This window comes from Mus caroli, unplaced genomic scaffold (genome assembly GCF_978045245.1).
Source record: "Mus caroli unplaced genomic scaffold, Mus_caroli_1 scaffold_17, whole genome shotgun sequence".
Classification (NCBI taxonomy): domain Eukaryota; kingdom Metazoa; phylum Chordata; class Mammalia; order Rodentia; family Muridae; genus Mus; species Mus caroli.
The window spans coordinates 94,593,800-94,613,844 of NW_028227272.1; the positions used below are offsets into that span (position 1 = coordinate 94,593,800).

At 45.6% G+C, this 20,045-nt stretch overlaps 1 protein-coding gene across 2 annotated transcripts in view; it reads left to right on the forward strand.

Annotated features, from left to right (window-relative positions):
- Positions 1 to 5,044: 5,044 nt before the first annotated feature.
- Positions 5,045 to 20,045, forward strand: part of LOC110288594 (interferon-induced GTP-binding protein Mx2-like) — a 32,788-nt gene continuing 17,787 nt past the window's right edge. Inside the window, exons 1-5 of one of the 2 annotated variants that reach the window (XM_085832223.1) lie at positions 5,045 to 5,159; positions 7,988 to 8,099; positions 13,815 to 14,007; positions 14,958 to 15,095; positions 15,674 to 15,828. In XM_085832223.1, coding sequence (XP_085688349.1) covers positions 8,016 to 8,099; positions 13,815 to 14,007; positions 14,958 to 15,095; positions 15,674 to 15,828 — 570 coding nt within the window. In that variant the 5' untranslated portion in view covers positions 5,045 to 5,159; positions 7,988 to 8,015. Of the gene's footprint in view, positions 5,160 to 5,243; positions 5,358 to 7,987; positions 8,100 to 13,814; positions 14,008 to 14,957; positions 15,096 to 15,673; positions 15,829 to 20,045 lie in introns of those variants that run through there. The other variant, XM_085832224.1, reaches the window with a different exon arrangement.

Genomic DNA, 20,045 nt, shown 5'->3' on the forward strand with positions numbered 1-20,045 from the left:
AGGAGGCTGGGATGTTAGAGGTGCCCACTAACATTGTCTTAGTTTGGGTTTCCATTGCTATGAAGAGACACCATGACTAAGGCAATTCCTATAAGGAATGACATTTAATTGGGATTGGCTTACAGTTTCAGAGGTTCAGTCTATTATCCTGGCAGGAAGCATGTCAGCATCCAGACAGACATGGTGCAGGAGAATGAGCTGAGAGTTCTACATCTTGGTCCAAAGGCAACCAGGAGGGGAATCTCTTCCAGGCAGCTAGAAGGAGAGCCTCAAAGCCTATCCCCACAGTAACATACTTCCTCCAACAAGGCCACACCTCCTCCAACAAGGCCACACCTCCTCCAACAAGGCCACACCTCCTCCAACAAGGCCACACCTACTCCAACAAGGCCACACCTACTCCAACAAGGCCACACCTACTCCAACAAGGCCACACTTACTCCAACAAGGCCACACCTACTCCAACAAGGCCACACCTCCTCCAACAAGGCCACACCTACTCCAACAAGGCCACACCTACTCCAACAAGGCCACACCTACTCCAACAAGGCCACACCTACTCCAAAAAGGCCACACCTACTCCAACAAGGCCACACCTCCTCCAACAAGGCCACACCTCCTCCTAACAGTGCCACTCCCAGGGCCAAGCATATTCAAACTACCACACACATCAAAACAGATGCTGGCTGCCAGGTTCTCCCAGCACCCCTCAGTTTCACCTGTTACAGGGTCCTCTTGGCTGGCATATCCCAACCCCTATCCTGAACTCTCCAGTCCAGGGCTGGCCTTTCCTCCCCTTCAGGCTCCTTTGCCGCTATCTAACTCAGCCATTTTGACTATTCCAGTTTCTTGGCCCAGGCTACCTTTCTCGGTTGTTGACTCTTCTCCCCTTGTTCCTGCCCTTTTCTCACATGGCCAGGCTCAGGGTCACATTCACTCTGGACTCTCCCAGATGTCTATGCCTCTGACTGTGCTCTCCCTTTTCTGTACAATAAGCTTTCTCTTCTCTCATACCCAGAAGCAGTCATGTCTTTCCTTTTCTTTTTCTTTTTTCTTTCTTTTTTTTTTCCATTAAAGGGGAAGATGGCATTTGTGTTTTAGGGGAAAGAGAAGGAGGGCACTGCCACAATGATACGTCTCAGCTCACACTGGAAATACTGTCCTGGTGAGTCCAAAGTGCCCAGCTCTGTGGACCATGCTTCCACTTTATGGAGTAGGTTTACTGTTACTTTATTTTTTCAAAGCCTTCTCTGAAAGGTTGCTTCTTAAATGCTCCAATCTACCTTCTAGCCCACCACCCATCAGAGATGGTGGAAAAGAAAGGATACAGGGAGGTGGACATGTTTAGAAATGGTTCTTTGGAGAAAATCCTATCTGCACTGTCAGAAAGTCATTAGTTCAGTTCACAGGAATCAGCAGCAGCAGCTCTATCCACTTGTAAACACTTCACAAAAATATCAGCAGTCTAGTTCAGTAGTGTTGGGATAGCAGCAGCAGTGGTCTGACCTAGCAGAGACAGCCAAGCCTCAGCCAAATCGGCATGAGTCAGCAGCAGGGACTCCCTCCAAACATCATGTGTCCTCCACAGGTGTTGCCTCAGCATGTGAGTCTGACTTAGCAAAACTCCATGTGAGTCTTAGCTGACATCACTCTGCCAATCAGCTTGAGTTTGCAGAAGTGGCAAGAAGCCATAGCATACCACCATGGCCAAGGCAACTTGTTTTTTGGTGCATTTCTCTCTGTGGAGTTCCAACAAATGGAGCTCAACAATGCAATGTAAGGGGGAGCAATGTCACTAGTGAAGAATCCTTTATTACATGTCCTTTCACATGCTTGCTTTAGCAAGACATTCTTTCACCTGTGTCTCCTTAATGTACCTTCACTTGTTTGCCCCAGCAAAATACCATCCAACACAACTGACTTTTCAAAGAACCCTTAAGTCTCCACTTCAGTTGACATTTGGGCAAAGTATCTGAAAATAACACACACCCCTTTGCTGGTGTCTTAGTTACTTTTCTATAGTTGTAATAAAACACCATGGCCAAGGCAACTTGTAGAAGGAAGAGTTTATTTGGGCTTACAGTTTTAGAAGGATAAGAGTCCAGTCTGAGAGGGTAGAGGCCTATCTCCAATCATGTCACCAGGTCCTATTTATACCCTCCAAACATCATGTGTCCTTACCTCAGCACACGTCTTATGCATCTAATCAGCCCAAATCCACAGAGTCCCACCAAATGGAGCTCAACTATGTAATGTAAGGTGGACCAATATTGCATGTTGTTAGCAAAGAATCCTTCATCATGTGTCCTTTCGAGTGCTTGCTTTAGCAGAACATCCTCTTTCCTGTGTCTGCTTCAGGGAAACATTTCTTCATGAGCCTGCCTCAGTCTTTCACTTATGACTCCTTCAGGAAAACACTCCTTCATGTGTTTGCCCCAGCAAAACACCATCCAACACAATTGACTTTCCAAAGAACCCTTAAGTTTCCACTTCAGTGTTTACCATCTGCTGTTGTGCAGATGTCAAGCGGCACTGTGCATATGACACCAGAATTCAAGCAAATGAAGATGACATAGAGGTGAGATGTGTCCAAGACCCCATAGATGCATATTGCTGGGATTGTTTGCCAGCCAGTTGTAGATCTGCCCAAGGACAGGTGGCCTTAAAGGTGGCTGCTGCCATGGAGACAATCACATCCATTCCCCTTTCTGAAGGTTTGGGTTATCTTCATCTTGGCAGTTCCTGGTTGCAGGGAACCATGTACCTTTGTAGTCAGCATGGCCCAGTGCACACAGAGAGAGCTGGAGATTCAGTTCCCAGTCTGGGACATAGTCTTAGCTTGTATCTTGGCTTCTTTTTTATTGCTGTGACAACACACCTTGACCAAGGCAATGTATAAAAGAAAGTGTTTAACTTGACATAGTTTCAGGCCATGATGGTAGAGTAAAAGAACAGTTGAAAGCTCATGCCTTCATCTATGATCATGAGGCAGAGAGTGAGCTAACTAGGAAGCTGAGACAGGAAGATTGCAGTGAGTTTAAGGCTGGCCTGTTCTACAATGGGAATTTCAGGACAGCCTGAGCTATACTGTGAGACCCTGACCCAAGGAGGAGGATGAGGAATTGAGGGATAGGCGTCTTAATTCACCCTCACTGCTCCTACCTGGTGCTGTTTTCCAGTCTCTTGTGCTTGGCAGTCACTAGAGACTGCCACATGTGTCTGTCTAGAGATAGACAAGAGGCATGTGTGAGAGAAGACTTTGGGATACTGCTTTGTCCTTCCACCATGTGGTCTCAGGGGCCATACTTAGGTTGGCAGGGCTGGTGTAGCAAGTGTCTTTACTTGCTGAGTCATATCACTGATGCCCAGAATCCCTTTTAAGTACCTGAGGCCTCACATTGGAAGGAAGGCAGGACAGGTGGTGGTGCTGGCTATGCCGGGGACTGAAGTGGCACCTGTTTTCAGATGCAGCATCCAAGACATGGACAACAGAATGGTCCACATAGGAGAAGCAGAAAGAAAGGAAGGAAAAACAGGTTAGGAGCTCTGAAGAGCCAGCAGACAGGCCAGAGTGGGCACCATATGTAAGACCCATTTCTACTGGCTCTCAGAACCAAAACCCCAGCCTACCTCCTGGTGATACCAGTAGCAAGGGCTTGGGCCCCATCTTTTCTCTGTGGCCTATGTATCCTGGTCTCTTACCCTGGGGTTTAAGTCAGATCTCCTTGCAGCATGTCACCTCAGCACAGACTAAGACTGAGCTTCCGAGGTGGAGGCTGGGGCTGCTCTGCAGTTCTTTCAAGCTAGGTTTCAGTAAAACAGCTTGCAGGCTTCTCTAGGATGTCAGTGAGCGTGTAAGGTCCTCACTCTGTCAACCCCAAGGCTATCTATCACCCACTGATCCCAGTCCAGCCCAGTTCTTTCCCCTATATCCAGGGTTCCTTTTCCTCGTCGCATCCCTTCCAGAGTCTCCTCCCAGCACTGCTCTCTGGTCACTCATTTGCCCCTCTCTCCAGATATTACTATTACCTTTCTAAACTACTACCCTCTGATCCTAGATCTATTTCCCTGACTTTTTTTGGCCTGAGTCCTGCATGATATTCTATTTCTCAGCATAACACTGAATTGAATTTCTAAGAGCCAAAGAGAAATGAAACTGAAACCAGAGTCTGAGGTGACTGGGAAATGCAAAAGGAAGTGGAAGAAGAGGATCGAGGAGAAGAGAAGGGCTTAGCTCAGTAATTGGAGATGTGGAGGTCACTGAGTCTGCTGTCCCCATTCTCCAAGCCTTCTGGAGCCACAGAAACCATGCTTGGTTCTACACCAGAACCAGCAGCCCAGGCACAACAGTGCTGGGCACAGACAACCTTAGGGCAGAGGTCAAGACCCCATGACAGGGTCACAAGAGCAGCCTGGTGTCTGTCCCGCCAGTTCCCAGGGCAGGCAGCCCAGGGAAAGGGCTGCAGAAAGCAAGTCTAAGGTCTCTGAGGAGGACAGACACTGACTTCCCTGAGCTGGGGGATGTTCTCTGCAGAGCAGGGCTCTCCTCTGGAGAGAAGGGCAAGGTGCAGGAGGTCCCAGAAGACCAGCACCTGTCACCCTCACCAACCCTGCAGCAGCAGTGTGCTCAGACCTCTAAACCTGTTGTCACAAGGGACCCAGAAGGGCTGGCAGGGCTCCTCAGTGATTTCTGGTATGGTTTGTCTCTGACCATTCCTAGTGCATCTGGAAGAATCCAGTGAAAAGAGAAAGTTAGTCTAGGTTGTATTTAACTGAGAGGAGGTCAGGCTGAAGGCTCAGCACAGAGCTGGAAGGGTCCTGGGAAAGCAGGCAGCCATCTGAACTGGTGTCCATACTGCATGTGTCTTGGTGGGCTGAGCCTACAGTATCAATTTCCCAACCTCAGGACCAAGCCAAGGCCCCTCAGGGTCAGTTTCATTTCTGAGCTCCTTTCATATTTGGTGGGATTGTGGGCACAGCAAGCTCAGGCCTTTTCACTAAGTTTCAATTCTCCTCTGGAAGGGGCGGAGCCAGCACTATTTAAAGAGGTCTGAGCCCTGGCAGCTACACACTCTGTCTCCAAGCCTGGAGTGGTGGGTGTTGCACTGGATTCTGTGCAGGGATAGAGGATACCTTCTAAGGCTTCTTTGTAGACACTGGTGAGTACGGCAGGGCATTTGTTGGTGCTGTGACAATAATGGGGACAGTAACAGTTTGTGGGTGGTGTGGTGGAGGTGCGAGGACAGCAAGCTCAGGCAATCTAAGTTTCCATTCTCCCTGGGAATGGGTGGAGCCAGCACTGTTTAAAGACACTGGAGTGCAGAAAGCCAAGCACTCTGTCACTAAGCAGGAGACTGGTGAGTTTCACCCAGGCCTAGAGGATACCCCATAGCTCAGGGCAAGGATGCCTCTGGATTCCTTGTGGATCCTGGGGGGGGGGGTACTGTGGGACGTTTCTTGGTGCTATTAAAATAAGGGGGTCAGTGTCAGCACAGGTTGTTGTGATTATAAAAAGATATTAAGGCCGGGCATGGTGGCGCATACCTTTAATCCCAGCACTTGGGAGGCAGAGGCAGGTGGATTTCTGAGTTCGAGGCCAGCCTGGTCTACAAAGTGAGTTCCAGGACAGCCAGGGCTATACAGAAAAACCCTGTCTCGAAAAACCAAAAAAAAAAAAAAAGAAAGAAAAGATATTAAGATTTGTTCTATGAGGGTGTGATGAGGTGTGGGGGAAGGGCATATCCTGGTAGGCCCTTGCCAAGGCATCCCATCCCCCTGAAGGACCAGCCACAGGACAGTAGAGTACAGAATAGAGTTTATTCAGGACATGGGGAGGGGAGTTAAGAGGGTAGAGGAGAGCCGGGCTTGGTGGCACACGCCTTTAGTCCCAGCACTCGGGAGGCAGAGGCAGGCGGATTTCTGAGTTCGAGGCCAGCCTGGTCTACAAAGTGAGTGCCAGGACAGCCAGGGCTACACAGAGAAAACCTGTCTCGAAAAAAACAAAAACAAACAAACAAAAAAAAGAGGGTAGAGGAGGCAGAGAAAGGCAGAGAGAGGGAGAGAGTAGAGAAGTAGAAGCCTGCCATGACCACAGGGAGAGAGGGGGAAAGGGAATGGGGACAGACTGGGAGTAAGAGGGCAAGAGGCAAAGGAGAGAAGCTGGAGTAAGAGAGAGAGAGAGAGAGAGAGAGAGAGAGAGAGAGAGAGAGAGAGGAGGGGGCAAGCAGCCCCTTTTATTGTGGGCCAGGCCTACCTGGTTGTTGCCAGGTAACTGTGGGGAGGAGCACACCTGGCTGTTGACTGGTAACTGTGGGGGTGGAGTTTAGACAGAATACTGGTGGAGCTTCTGGGCTAGACACAGTGCCCCACCCAGCTGCTGATTCTGGGAGCAGTCTGAAATAGCTCCCCAAACTGCAATGATCTCTGCTAGGAGGCAGCAGGAGAGGATGGGGTCCCAGGGCCTCCTGGATCTTGGGCTAAGGCCTAGTAGATAAGAAGTTCCAGATTCCCTGCTGCATAGAAAGTCCATGAGAGTCCATGAGAAATCAGATGGAGGTCTCTTGTTAAGGGGAAGCCAGGTGACCCAGGAGCAGGCTTTGAAGTGCAGACAGGAGCCTGCTTTGGGGTCCCTGCTGGAAAGGCTGGCAGAGGATCTGTGTAGAGAAATGCATCTGTCCAGGGACTTTCTGGTACCTAGACAGGACATGCTCTGGGCGGTCTGAAGACCTACCTCTGCTCAGAGTGCAGGTGTCCCTCAGACCTTCCATTCTCAAAGGCTCAACTGCAGGGAACATGGAGGACAGGAACCCTGGAGAAGAAAGGGCTTTTGAGCCTCTCTGTGGCCACATTAACACCCTGATGGACCTGGGAAGGCTCCCACTCTTGGCATCCTAGAGTTGTTCTGGACAGGCATGGTTAGGGATTCTGACAGTGAAAGGAGCTGGATTCTGCTCCCATGCTCTTCTTGTTTCCAACTGGACTGAGGATATATTCCCAACAGGGAGCCCTGCCACAGGGATCTTTTTTAGTATAACTGATAGATGGCATATAATGTCCACACAAATGTCCACTACGTGCTGTAGAGTAGAAGCAAGCCAGCCAGCCCATGGACAGAAGGAAAAGGCACAGGTCTGCCTTCGTAGGAATGCTTAGACCCTGCACACCTGTTTAGTTGGGTGTGCCTGACCCTGAACTTCAGGTGAGGCATGAGCCTGCAAGAAATGTGGTGGTCTCTGTGCAATGCATTCTGCAGTGGGAAAGAGTCAAGAAGTGGGGAGACAGGAGGCAAGGGTGACCTGCAGGTCCCCTGAAAATTAGGGTTGATCCAGTGCTGGGAGCAGCTTCTACTTGACTGGGCCAAGATCTGGATGGGCCAATGAAGTCACCTCAGGTTGACAGGACAACTGGCTATCCAGGACACTGAATGTGCAGAAAAGGCTGTGACCTTTCTGGTTTCTCTGCTCCAAAGATCCACCAAGTCTCAAAGGCGACTCAGGAGAATTGTACATACTTGTGATTTGCAAACAGAACACAGGGTTTAGATACCAGAGAAGGAAACAGAAATGGAACAGACTCCTAAGTCTTGGTCACTAGGAATCTTTGGTCATGGAACACAAGGCTGGGAGCAGTGATGTCCCTTGATTGTGCAGCAAGACTAATCAACACAGCCATGGACCAATAGATAAGGCTCAACTGAAGTAAAGGGGTGTTCACTCTAGAGCCTGGGTTCCCTTTAATATGTGGTCTTTCCAAAGCTGTGTCTGAGGATTTTTTTAGACTAACAGACTCCATAAGTGCCTTTAGAATTACTCCCCTTTCGTGATCCCCTCCCACACGAGAAACACCCGCCTTTCCAGAAGGACCCTCAGATGTGATGGGAAGGAGAGAATGGAGGTTGTAATGTTGGTATCTTTGTTGTAAATCCTAGCCAAGGTCCAGAAAAATTGTATTCCAGATCTTTCTAATTTATAATATTCATTTCCCACAGAGTGCCCAATTGAGAGAAGAAATAAAAGATGGTTCTTAGCACAGAAGACAATAGAAGCATTGATTCAGTCAACTTACCCAGTGGAGAGACTGGCCTAGGAGAGAAAGACCAGGTATGACCCATGTGCATTTGAGGGCTACTCCTTTATATCATACCCACTGGAGATGGAGAATGCATCCTGGGGCAGGATGCAGATGTGCCTACTATTATCTTTGCTTGGGCCAAGGCAAGAACAGTGGCCCTCTCGTGCCTTTCACTGAATGTGTCCAGGATTTTATCTTGCTCTGGGAAAGGTAGTATTATTAGGGACTGGCAAGGCCCTGGACTGTGCAATGCTGTCCCCTGCCCATGCCATGGGTGTGTCTCCAGCTACAACCCCTGTTAGGACTTACTGAGACATTACCTCCTGGGAGAAGCCACTTGGTGTCTGTTTTCCTAGAGCTGGAATGCAGTATTGCTTTGCTTTGAATCAAACCTGGTCTCTGGAAGGAGACCCACCCAGCATAGTCCCAGTCTGGCCCAGTCAGCTATCTGACCTGGGGAGTGTCTACCTCCCTTTAGCACTGGGTTTTCTGTTTCCACAAGTGGGATCGGCAACATGGCTGTTGAGAGGAGTCAGTGCAGCTGATGTTGGTACTCAGAACTGTGTTGTCATTTCCTGTTAGAGACACTGGGATGCCTGGATGCCTGTCTATGTAGAGCTCAACACTTTTAAAATCAGAATTAACAACAGGATCAAAGGTCACAGGCAATGAGAAGGATCAGTGTCTCTCCCTAAATTTGTTTGCATTTCCCTCCTGCCAGGCTACAACCCTCAGAGTGAGGGGCACAAGAAACTCGCACTCAATACATCGGTTAGCTTTTTGTTGGTGTGACCAAATTCCTGACAAAAATCAACTTATAAAGAGGAAAGGTTATTTGGTTCACAGTTTTGGAGATTACACCCCATGCCCATTAGATGCCATTGTTCTACAAAGCTGATATCTAATGGCTGGGAAAGAAAAGAGAGGTAGGAGAGAAAGGAGTCCAGGTTCATTGCAAAGCCATGCTGCCTATAGATAGGACCCTCCCAGCTGCTCCAGGCTATTCCAATCCCATCACCTACCAAGAACAACCAGCTGGGGACCAAACCTTCACCAGGAGGTCTTTGGGGGATGTTTCATATCTAAACTCACATACACTCACACTCACATGCTTTGGGAGTGGCTATCTATGGTTACTTAGCACATTCTCTAGACAGATAGGTAGTGAGTTTTTGATTTGGGTGTTTTCAGGCCCACAGTAGCAGCACAGTCTCCTCTGTGTAAGAGTCCTAGGGTGGGAGCCACTTGATTTCACAGGCACAGGTATGCTCTGTTAGAGGAGCAAGTGAGACTCTTATACCTCTTGGGGGCAGAGCTGTTGTTAGCAACAAAGCCCTAAAGGACCTGGTGCTGCAGTATTGGGAGCAAGGCCTGGCGTGTAGGGTACTGTTGCTAAAAATCCTTTCCCTAGGGGAGACAACAACATATGCCCCTCCTTCTAAGGTCCTAAGGACAAGCCAAGGTGCAGTTCAACCAGCATTCATAAGGGAACCAGTGCATTATTAGACTTCCCTGCAGTGCAATGGGTAAGGGTTTACAACATGAATGTGAGTGGCAACCATAGTGGAAGGTCTGCACCCAGTGGGAATGATGGCTCCCCAAGGCTATGTAGAGGAAGTCCCCTCCCCTCATTATTCCTCACATATATCCTCTAGTCCTATCTCAGTCCCATGATACTCTCCCACTTCCTCATGTGAGGGAAGGTCCAACAGTTTTCAAAGTTGAAAAGGAAATGGCTATGTGACTGTGCAGAGAATTTCAGCACAGGTTACATAAAGCATGGGGAGCAACTTAGGAATGATACTGAAAAGTAAGACTATGGTTGCCAAGAGCCTGAGGCAGAGGGGCCTGCTGGAGGGGAAAGTATGAGAGAGGTGAGGTGTGGATGGAGTGTCCTGACCCTGGCAATAGCTCTTTCCCTCACCTGTGGGTGGGGCACCTGCGCCTTCGATTATTGCTCTATTTTATCAACTGTTGTGAAGGGATGATACAAGGCCATGATAAAAATGTTGCCAGGACTCAGACTCACCGCTGGGCACCAAGGGCATAGTGAAGTCTCAGACCCAGCCACCTAGCAGCTACCCTGAGTACATTCAGTGGGGTCAGACCACAGCTGGCTAGGGAGTCAGTGTTGTCTGTGTTAGGTTGAAACCCTGGATTAATCCTTTGTCAAGAATATACTTTGCAAACATTTGCCCCCTAGCTGATGCTCCCCCCCTTCCCCCGCCTTTGGAGACCAGGTTGCTCTGATGACTTTACGAGTTCTTGTCTGGCTTATGCCTTTTGGGCTATTTCTAAGAAACCAGGACCTAACCCACATTTGTAGATTTTGTTGTTCTTTTCAAAAATGTCCACATTTTATGTCTTTCCCATCTATGTCTATGATGGATCATGAGTCAATTTTTAAGTTAGTTTTCCCTCCCTCCTTTCCTCCCAATTCTTTCCCCTCTCCCATCTACCCCTCCTCTGTTTCTCTTCAGAAAAGTGCAGACCTCTCATGGATATTAACTAGCCATGGCCTATCAGGTTACAGTAAAACTAGGTACCTTCTCTTCTACTAAGGCTGGATGAGGCAACCCAATAGGTGGGAAAAGTCCCAAAATCAGGTAGCAGAGTCAGAGATAGACCCTGTTCTCTAAGAGTTTCAAAGAAGACCCCTCTGCCTCAGGCTCTCGGCAACCACAGCCTTACTTTTCAGTATCATTTGCTCGCCTCTTCTTAAGTTGCTCCCCATGCTGTATGTAACCTGTGCTGAAGCTCTCTGCACAGCCACATAGCCATTTCCTTTCCAACTTTGTAACATATGTGCAATGAACCTGGGTCAGACCCATGCAGGCACCCTGGTTGGTGGTTTACTATACTTTATGGTGTAACATAGCAAAGTAGGTTTTTTTTAAGTGTAGACAGTGAAGTGATCCAATATTGCTTAGTGAAAAACGGGCCCTTTCCCAGATACTCCCTTTGTATCTTACCAATGTCAATTTCACATAGTGACTTTCAGGGTTGTATGTTGTGTTCCACTAACACCATGTTCCACTCCGTGAAATATTACCTTCTCAGTTACAACTTTATCACCACCTTGGGACCAGAGGCTTCCATCCTTCCACTTTGTAGCTCTCTTTTAGAGTAATTTTGTTTGTTGGGGCAGAATTTATATTTATGTATTTATATTTAATGTATTGCTGTTAGAGGAGAACAGTCATTGCTATGTGTGTGTGTGTGTGTGTGTTTTTATATGAAGCATTTGTTTTTCTCCCTTTCCTTATATTTTCCACCTTTGGGACTAAACATCTATATTTTAGGGGTGCATACCATGTCCTCTGCTGACCGGTTCACTAGTTAGTATGAAACTATATAGTGTTCACCTTTATTAAACACAATAAGTCTACCTATGAAGGACACAATAACAACTTCCCATGTGGCTTAAGAACCCTTTCTCTACTACTGGCCTCCGTCCTATCTGTCATGGTCTTCCTTTTCCATTCATCGGAAACCCCACAATGCATTGCTGCTGTTTATGTTCAGCTACCATCTAAGGATAGTGAAGTCATGAGAAACTGGTGCCAGTCACCCACTGCTTGTGGTGTCTGATCCATTATATGAAGTTTGGATTTCTCTTCTTCTCTTCTTTCTACATGTTCCTTCTGTATGCAGGACACCGTTTAGAGTTCCTGCCGTGTGGATGTGCTGGGGATGAATTTGTTCAGGTTTCATAAATGGAAAGTCTGTATTTTGCCATTGTTTTCTGGGTTGATATTTATAATAATCATCTCCTGATTTTCATAAGAAAAGCCCAGGGGAATTTCAGGATAGAACACAGGTTATCTGACTCCTAAATGGTCACATTTCAATCAAAGTGCTTATCTCTCAAGTTTTTTTTTTCACCTAAATTATGGGGTCTATTGATAACAGAGCACTTAGATTAAATTTAATATAGTTTAGTTTAATTGCTTTACCATAGGGATGGAAGAGATATGTACAAAGTGCTCAGTGACAACAACTCTAAGCTAAACTCTCATCTTCCTTTTTAACATAGTTTCAATTTAATTAACACCTCTAAAAATTACATAATTAAATAGATAATTTTTAAAAACCTTCCTGGCTTCTTGCATTTTATAAGGCAAAGACCACATTACTGGCCAAAGACATACTAATTCCAAGCTATCAAGCATTTATTTCCAGTCCTCCATGTAGCTTCATTCTTGCCCTCAAAAAGATATTTTGCAGCCTAGGTTCATAGTGGTTTTGTCAGCAATATAAATATTTTTCAAAATGGAGTTATAGCCCAGTAGTTAAGATATTTTGGCAAATGCCACTCCACTGTTTTCACACTTCCATTATTTCTGATAAGAAATTGGCTATCAAGCTTGTCTTTGTTCCTCTGTATGTAAGGGGTCATTTTCTGACTACTTTTAATATCTCCTATGTATAACTAGTTTTAAATAATTTGATTCAAATGGACCTTGATGTCAGTGTGTGTGTGTGTGTGTGTGTGTGTGTGTGTGTGTGTGTGTGTGTATGCTCCTGAGGTTTGTTGACTTTCTTCATCCTTTTGGTTATGGTTATCATTAAGGAAGTAGGCCCTGGCTCTCAGTAGGTAGTAAGGGGAAAGTAGTTCAGGGTAACAACAGTAAGCTGCTCAAACATGCCACCATGAGAACACAGGCTCTGATTAAAAGGGGGATTAAGGGTTAAATGGGTGGAATCTGGAGCACTGGGGAAGATGCGTGTAAGAGCTATGAGGAACATGCCAAACAGGTAGAATAAGAAGCCGGGCTCTCTGATCAGCAGGCACACAGGAAGCTCTTGAGGATATATGTAGGGCATGATCAACCTTCTTATGTTTTGGCTTTTAATGAGGCTAACTGTAACAGAGTAGATTGTATATAAGGATGGCTTCGAATAAGAATCTTGCATTAGGGAGGCCATCTCAGATCACCCCACAGACAAGAAGTCAAATATGAGGTAACCAAAACAGACTGTAGTAACAACTTGATGAGTGTGATAGTTTTCTCCTGTAGTGGAGCTACAAGCAGATTAACATGAGAATAAAGAGAGTTTAGTATAGTAAACACCACTGGAGATCTATGATGTGTGTGCATCTCAAAGGTGGGTGGTAACACTTCAGAGCAACCAATAGCTGGGGGATTGTCAGTATCAAAGCTGGAATCAGAGATGGATAGAATGGGGCTTTAATTACTCCTAACTGAGCAGGCATAACATAAACAGTATATGATCATCTCCCTGTTTGGGCCAGAGGGCATGCATAGAGTATGTGCCCTGCCATATAAAAACTGTGGACAAGTGAAACTGAATGGCTATACTTCTGCCTTGGAAACCCATGTTTCTCTTTTCTCTCCTCTCTTTCTCTCTCTCTCTCTCTCTCTCTCTCTCTCTCTCTCTCTCTCTCTCTCTCTCTCTCTCTCTCTCTCTCTCTCTCTCTCTCTGTCTCTCTCTGTCTCTCTCTCTCCCCTCTGGAGATAGTGAATCTGGGGTTACCTTTGCAGGTTCATTACTGATAACCAGGAGCATTTTAGGTGCTCGGGCCATGCACAATATGGATCCTGTCTTTTTTATCATCAAGACAGAAGAATCAACATTTTTTGTATTTCTTTAAATATATTTTTACCTATTTCTCACTGTTTAGAGAATTCTAGCAACACATATATCGCTCTTGAACTCTATTGGTTTTGCTGGAAATCTCCTGTAGAGCATGGCCTCACTCTTGCTTTCCCCTCATCTAGGAGTCTATGAACAATCTCTGCAGTCAGTATGAGGAGAAGGTGCGGCCCTGCATTGACCTCATCGACTCCCTGCGGGCTCTGGGTGTGGAGCAGGACTTGGCCCTGCCTGCCATCGCTGTCATTGGGGACCAGAATTCAGGGAAGAGCTCTGTGCTCGAAGCATTGTCTGGAGTGGCCCTCCCTAAAGGCAGTGGTGAGAGATCAGTGTCTATTGCTTTGCTAGGCTACGGGTCCAGGAACTTCAAGGGTAGAAACAGGTCTCCTCCCACTTTGGAGACATAGCAAAATAAAGGTGCTCTTACTTTTTGGCTTGTGGTTAAGTCTTATAGCTTCTTCCTCCTCTCACAAGGGCACAAGGTTCAGGGTCCGTCACTTGGGTTCCACCCTTACAACTTCTGAAGCCCTCCATCAGCCTACATTACCTCTTTTTGGGCTCTGTATCCAACAGAGTCACTCCAAGTGTTGGGGCAGAACACATGTGCTGAGGGTGGGGCAGCTTTCAGTCCATCACACTCTCCCATTGCACGTTTTGAGAGTCACATGAAACCTGAGTTTGCAGGAGCTCTGACTGAGTGGGTCAGTTCCCAAACCCCTTCCTTTGAGGAGACTGCTCCCTTCAGAGAATAGACTGGTGTCCAGGTTAGTGTTGCTGTATAAATTCTATGGCTGAGGCAGTCATTGGGCACCCAGGGTACCAACTGGTTCAGGAACCCAGGTGAAATGCCATAGGCATGACAAGAGTTGAAAGGAGATCATAATACGAGGCATGATGAAGTGACCTGAGGGACACAATCACCAGGATGTATAAGCTAGTAGGACATGCCAGGTATGTTAAAGGTTCTACCAAGGTCCCAATGGAGCTGAGACTGCCACACTAGGAAGAACCCTCCTAAGGGTTCCTTAGCTATGAGCCTAAATGAATTGGTAGCTTTTACCCCAAATATATATCCATGACCTGGGTTCTTGTTCCCAAAATATAGACCTGAGGTCACCCTGGACAGGCAGCATCAGAATGAAGCCAGATATTTCCGTTCCCAGCATCTCTGCAGATGAGAGTGTGAAGGTGTGGGCACCTCTAGTCTAAGGCCCCATATTGCTGTGTGTGTAGCAGAACACTGGATTAACATGGACCTCGTCTTATAGGTATTGTCACCAGATGCCCTCTGGTGCTGAAATTGAGGAAGCTGAATGAGGGAGAGGAGTGGAGAGGCAAAGTCTCCTATGATGGCATTGAAGTGGAGCTCTCTGATCCTTCAGAGGTGGAAGAGGCCATCAACAAGGGTCAGTATCCTATTTCTCCCTCCTCCTCTGACTGTCTGTCAACACTGTGTCTTGAGTCAGTGGAGAAATGCTGAGTCTTTCTGTCAGGACCTTACTCCCTTCATAGCTGTTGTCACCTAGGACCCCTGCACAGAAGAGGCTTCAAATTCCTTCTCTGTGGCTGTCGCACAATTCCTCACAGAATGCCCTACAGGAGGATTTAATTCTATCCTGGATTCAGAGGGTTGTGTCCATGGTCACTTTTTCCTATGATCCTGGGAGGAGCACCATTGTGACAAGAACAAGTGAAGCAGACAGGAAACAGAATGCCACAGAAAGGGCCAGAAATAAGACATATGGACTTGTCCCCAATAACCTACTTTCTCTAGTGTAGTCCCACCTCCTAAAGTGTCTAGAAGCTCAAAATATGACCAGCTGAGGACCAACCCAACTTTTCAGTGACGGAGCCTGTGTGGTCACTGCATCGCCAAGACATGCTTTTCCAGAATTCTCTGGAATAAGATCCCCTCCATCTGCCCTCTTGTCTCCTTATCCTACCCCACCAAGCTTGACTAGGCTATCTTTTTCCTCCTTTCCAGGTCAGTACTTCATTGCTGGGATAGGCCTGGGGATCAGTGATAAGCTCATTAGCCTGGATGTCAGCTCCCCAAATGTCCCAGACCTGACTCTCATTGACCTGCCTGGAATTACCAGGGTGGCTGTAGGCAACCAGCCTGCAGACATAGGACGCCAGGTGAGACTTTAGACCCTACTCTGACACACTGGGCTACAGGGGTGCTGGAGTATGTCCAGGGCTATGTCTAAGAGAGACCTTGTAGAATTGGGAGTAAGACTGGATAGCTAGGCTTTACCACAACCTCCAGATTTGCTGGAGACCGGGAGACAGATGGGTGCAGTTGATGGAGGTCAGGGCCTGAACCTTGAAGCAAGTGGATAGTCAGGACCATCTCTCTCTGGATCCTGTCTCCATAATTTTTTTTTAATTTTTAATATTTTTTATTACATATTTTCCTCAATTACATTTCCAATGCTATCCCAAAAGTCCCCCATAGCGCCCACCACTTCCCTACCCACCCATTCCCATTCTTTTGGCCCTGGCATTCCCCTATATTGGGGCATATAAAGTTTGCAAGTCCAATGGGCCTCCTCTTTCCAGTGATGGCCGACTAGGCCATCTTTCGATACATATGCAGCTAGAGACAAGAGCTCCAGGGTACTGGTTAGTACATCATGTTGTTACAACTATAGGGTTTCAGATCCCTTTAGCTCCTTGGGTACTTTCTCTAGCTTCTCCATTGGGAGCCCTGTGATACATCCAATAGCTGACTGTGAGTATCCACTCCTGTGTTTGCTAGGCTCCGGCATCGTTTCACAAGAGACAGCTATATTTGGGTCCTTTCAGCAAAATCTTGCTAGTGTATGCAATGGTGTCAGCGTTTAGAAGCTGATTATGGGATGGATCCCTGGATACGGCAGTCTCTAAATGGTCCATCCTTTCATCACAGCTCCAAACTTTGTCTCTGTAACTCCCTCCATGGGTGTTTTGTTCCCAATTCTAAGAAGGGGCACAGTGTCCACACTTTGGTCTTCATTCTTCTTGAGTTTCATGCGTTAGCAAATTGTATCTTATATCTTGGTTATCCTAAGTTTTGGGCTAATATCCACTTATCAGTGAATACATATTGTGTGAGTTCCTTTGTGATTGTGTTACCTCACTCAAGATGATGCCCTCCAGGTCCATCCATTTGGCTAGGAATTTCATAAATTCATTCTTTTTAATAGCTGAGTAGTACTCCATTGTGTAAATGTATCATAATTTCTGTATCCATTCCGCTGTTGAGGGACATCTGGGTTCTTTCCAGCTTCTGGCTATTATAAATAGGGCTGCTATGAATATAGTGGAGCATGTGTCCTTCTTACCAGTTGGGACATCTTCTGGATATATGCCCAGGAGAGGTATTGCTGGATCCTCTGGTAGTACTATGTCCAATTTTCTGAGGAACCACCAGACTGATTTCCAGAGTGGTTGTACAAGCTTGCAATCCCACCAACAATGGAGGAGTGTTCCTCTTTCTCCACATCCTCGCCAGCATCTGCTGTCACCTGAATTTTTGATCTTAGCCATTCTGACTGGTGTGAGGTGGAATCTCAGGGTTGTTTTGATTTGCATTTCCCTGATGATTAAGGATGTTGAACATTTTTTCAGGTGCTTCTCTGCCATTCGGTATTCCTCAGGTGAGAATTCTTTGTTCAGTTCTGAGCCCCATTTTTTAATGGGGTTATTTGACTTTCTGGAGTCCACCTTCTTGAGTTCTTTATATATATTGGATATTAGTCCCTAATCTGATTTAGGATAGGTAAAGATCCTTTCCCAATCTGTTGGTGGTTTTTTGTCTTATTGATGGTGTCTTTTGCCTTGGAGAAGCTTTGCAGTTTCATGAGGTCCCACTTGTCAATTCTCGTTCTTACAGCACAAGCCATTGCTGTTCTATTCAAGAATTTTTCCCCTGTGCCCATATCTTCAAGGCTTTTCCCCACTTTCTCCTCTATAAGTTTCAGTGTCTCTGGTTTTATGTGAAGTTCCTTGATCCACTTAGACTTGACCTTAGTACAAGGAGATAGGAATGGATCGATTCGCATTCTTCTACATGTTAACAACCAGTTGTGCCAGCACCATTTGTTGAAAATGCTGTCTTTCTTCCACTGGATGTTTTTAGCTCCCTTGTCGAAGATCAAGTGACCGTAGGTGTGTGGGTTCATTTCTGGGTCTTCAATTCTATTCCATTGGTCTATTTGTCTGTCACTATTCCAGTACCACTCGGTTTTTTATCACAATTGCTCTGTAGTAAAGCTTTAGGTCCGGCATGGTGATTCCACCAGAGGTTCTTTTATCCTTGAGAAGAGTTTTTGCTATCCTAGGTTTTTTGTTATTCCAGATGAATTTGCAGATTGCACTTTCTAATTCGTTGAAGAATTGAATTGGAATTTTGATGGGGATTGCATTGAATCTGTAGATTGCTTTTGGCAAGATAGCCATTTTTACAATGTTGAACCTACCAATCCATGAGCATGGGAGATCTTTCCATCTTCTGAGATCTTCTATAATTTCTTTCTTCAGAGACTTGAAGTTTTTATTATACAGATCTTTCACTTCCTTAGTTAGAGTCACGCCAAGATATTTTATATTATTTGTGACTATTGAGAAGGGTGTTGTTTCCCTAATTTCTTTCTCAGCCTGTTTATTCTTTGTGTAGAGAAAGGTCATTGATTTGTTTGAGTTAATTTTATATCCAGCTACTTCACCGAAGCTGTTTATCAGGTTTAGGAGTTCTCTGGTGGAATTTTTAGGGTCACTTATATATACTATCATATCATCTGCAAAAAGTGATATTTTGACTTCATCTTTTCCAATTTGTATCCCTTTGATCTCCTTTTGTTGTCCAATTGCTCTGGCTAGGACTTCAAGTACAATGTTGAATAGGTATGGAGAAAGTGGACAGACTTGTCTAGTCCCTGATTTTAGAGGGATTGCTTCAAGCTTCTCACCATTTACTTTGATGTTGGCTACTGGTTTGCTGTAGATTGCTTTTATCATGTTTAGGTATGGGCCTTGAATTCCTGATGTTTCCAAGACTTTTATCATGAATGGGTGTTGGATCTTGTCAAATGCTTTTTCCGCATCTAACGAGATGACCATGTGGTTTTTGTCTTTGAGTTTGTTTATATACTGGATTACGTTGATGGATTTCCGTATATTGAACCATCCCTGCATCCCTGGGATGAAACCTACTTGGTCAGGATGGATGATTGTTTTGATGTGTTCTTGGATTCAGTTAGCAAGAACTTTATTGAGGATTTTTGCATCAATATTCATAAGGGATATTGGTCTGAAGTTTTCTATCTTTGTTGGGTCTTTTTGTGGTTTAGGTATCAGAGTAATTGTGGCTTCATAGAATGAGTTGGGTAGAGTACCTTCTGTTTCTATTTTGTGGAATAGTTTGTGAAGAACTGGGATTAGATCTTCTTTGAAGGTCTGATAGAACTCTGCACTAAACCCATCTGGTCCTGGGCTTTTTTTGGTTGGGAGACTATTAATGACTGCTTCTATTTCTTTAGGGGATATAGGGCTGTTTAGATCATTAACCTGATCTTGATTCAACTTTGGTACCTGGTATCTGTCTAGAAACTTCTCCATTTCATCCAGGTTCTCCAGTTTTGTTGAGTATAGCCTTTGGTAGAAGGATCTGATGGTGTTTTGGATGTCTTCAGGATCTGTTGTTATGTCTCCTTTTTCATTTCTGATTTTGTTAATTAGGATGCTTTCCCTGTGCCCTCTAGTGAGTCTGGCTAAGGGTTTATCTATCTTGTTGATTTTCTCAAAGAACCAGCTCCTTGATTGGTTGATTCTTTGAATAGTTTTTCTTGTTTCCACTTGGTTGATTTCGCCCCTGAGTTTGATTATTTCCTGCCGTCTACTCCTCTTGGGTGAATTTGCTTCCTTTTGTTCTAGTGCTTTTAGGTGTGTTGTCAAGCTGCTCATGTGTGCTCTCTCTAGTTTCTTTTTGGAGGCACTCAGAGCTATGAGTTTACCTCTTAGAAATGCTTTCATTGCGTCCCATAAGTTTGGGTATGTTGTGGCTTCATTTTCATTGAACTCTAAAAAGTCCTTAATTTCTTTCTTTATTCCTTCCTTGACCAAGGTATCATTGAGAAGAGTGTTGTTCAGTTTCCACGTGAAGGTTGGCTTTCTATTATTTATTTTGTTATTGAAGATCAGCCTTAGTCCATGGTGATCTGATAGGATGCATGGGACAATTTTAATATTGTTGTATCTGTTGAGGCCTGTTTTGTGACCAATTATGTGGTCAATTTTGGAGAAGGTACCATGAGTTTCTGAGAAGAAGGTATATCCTTTTGTTTTAGGATAGAATGTTCTGTAGATATCTGCCA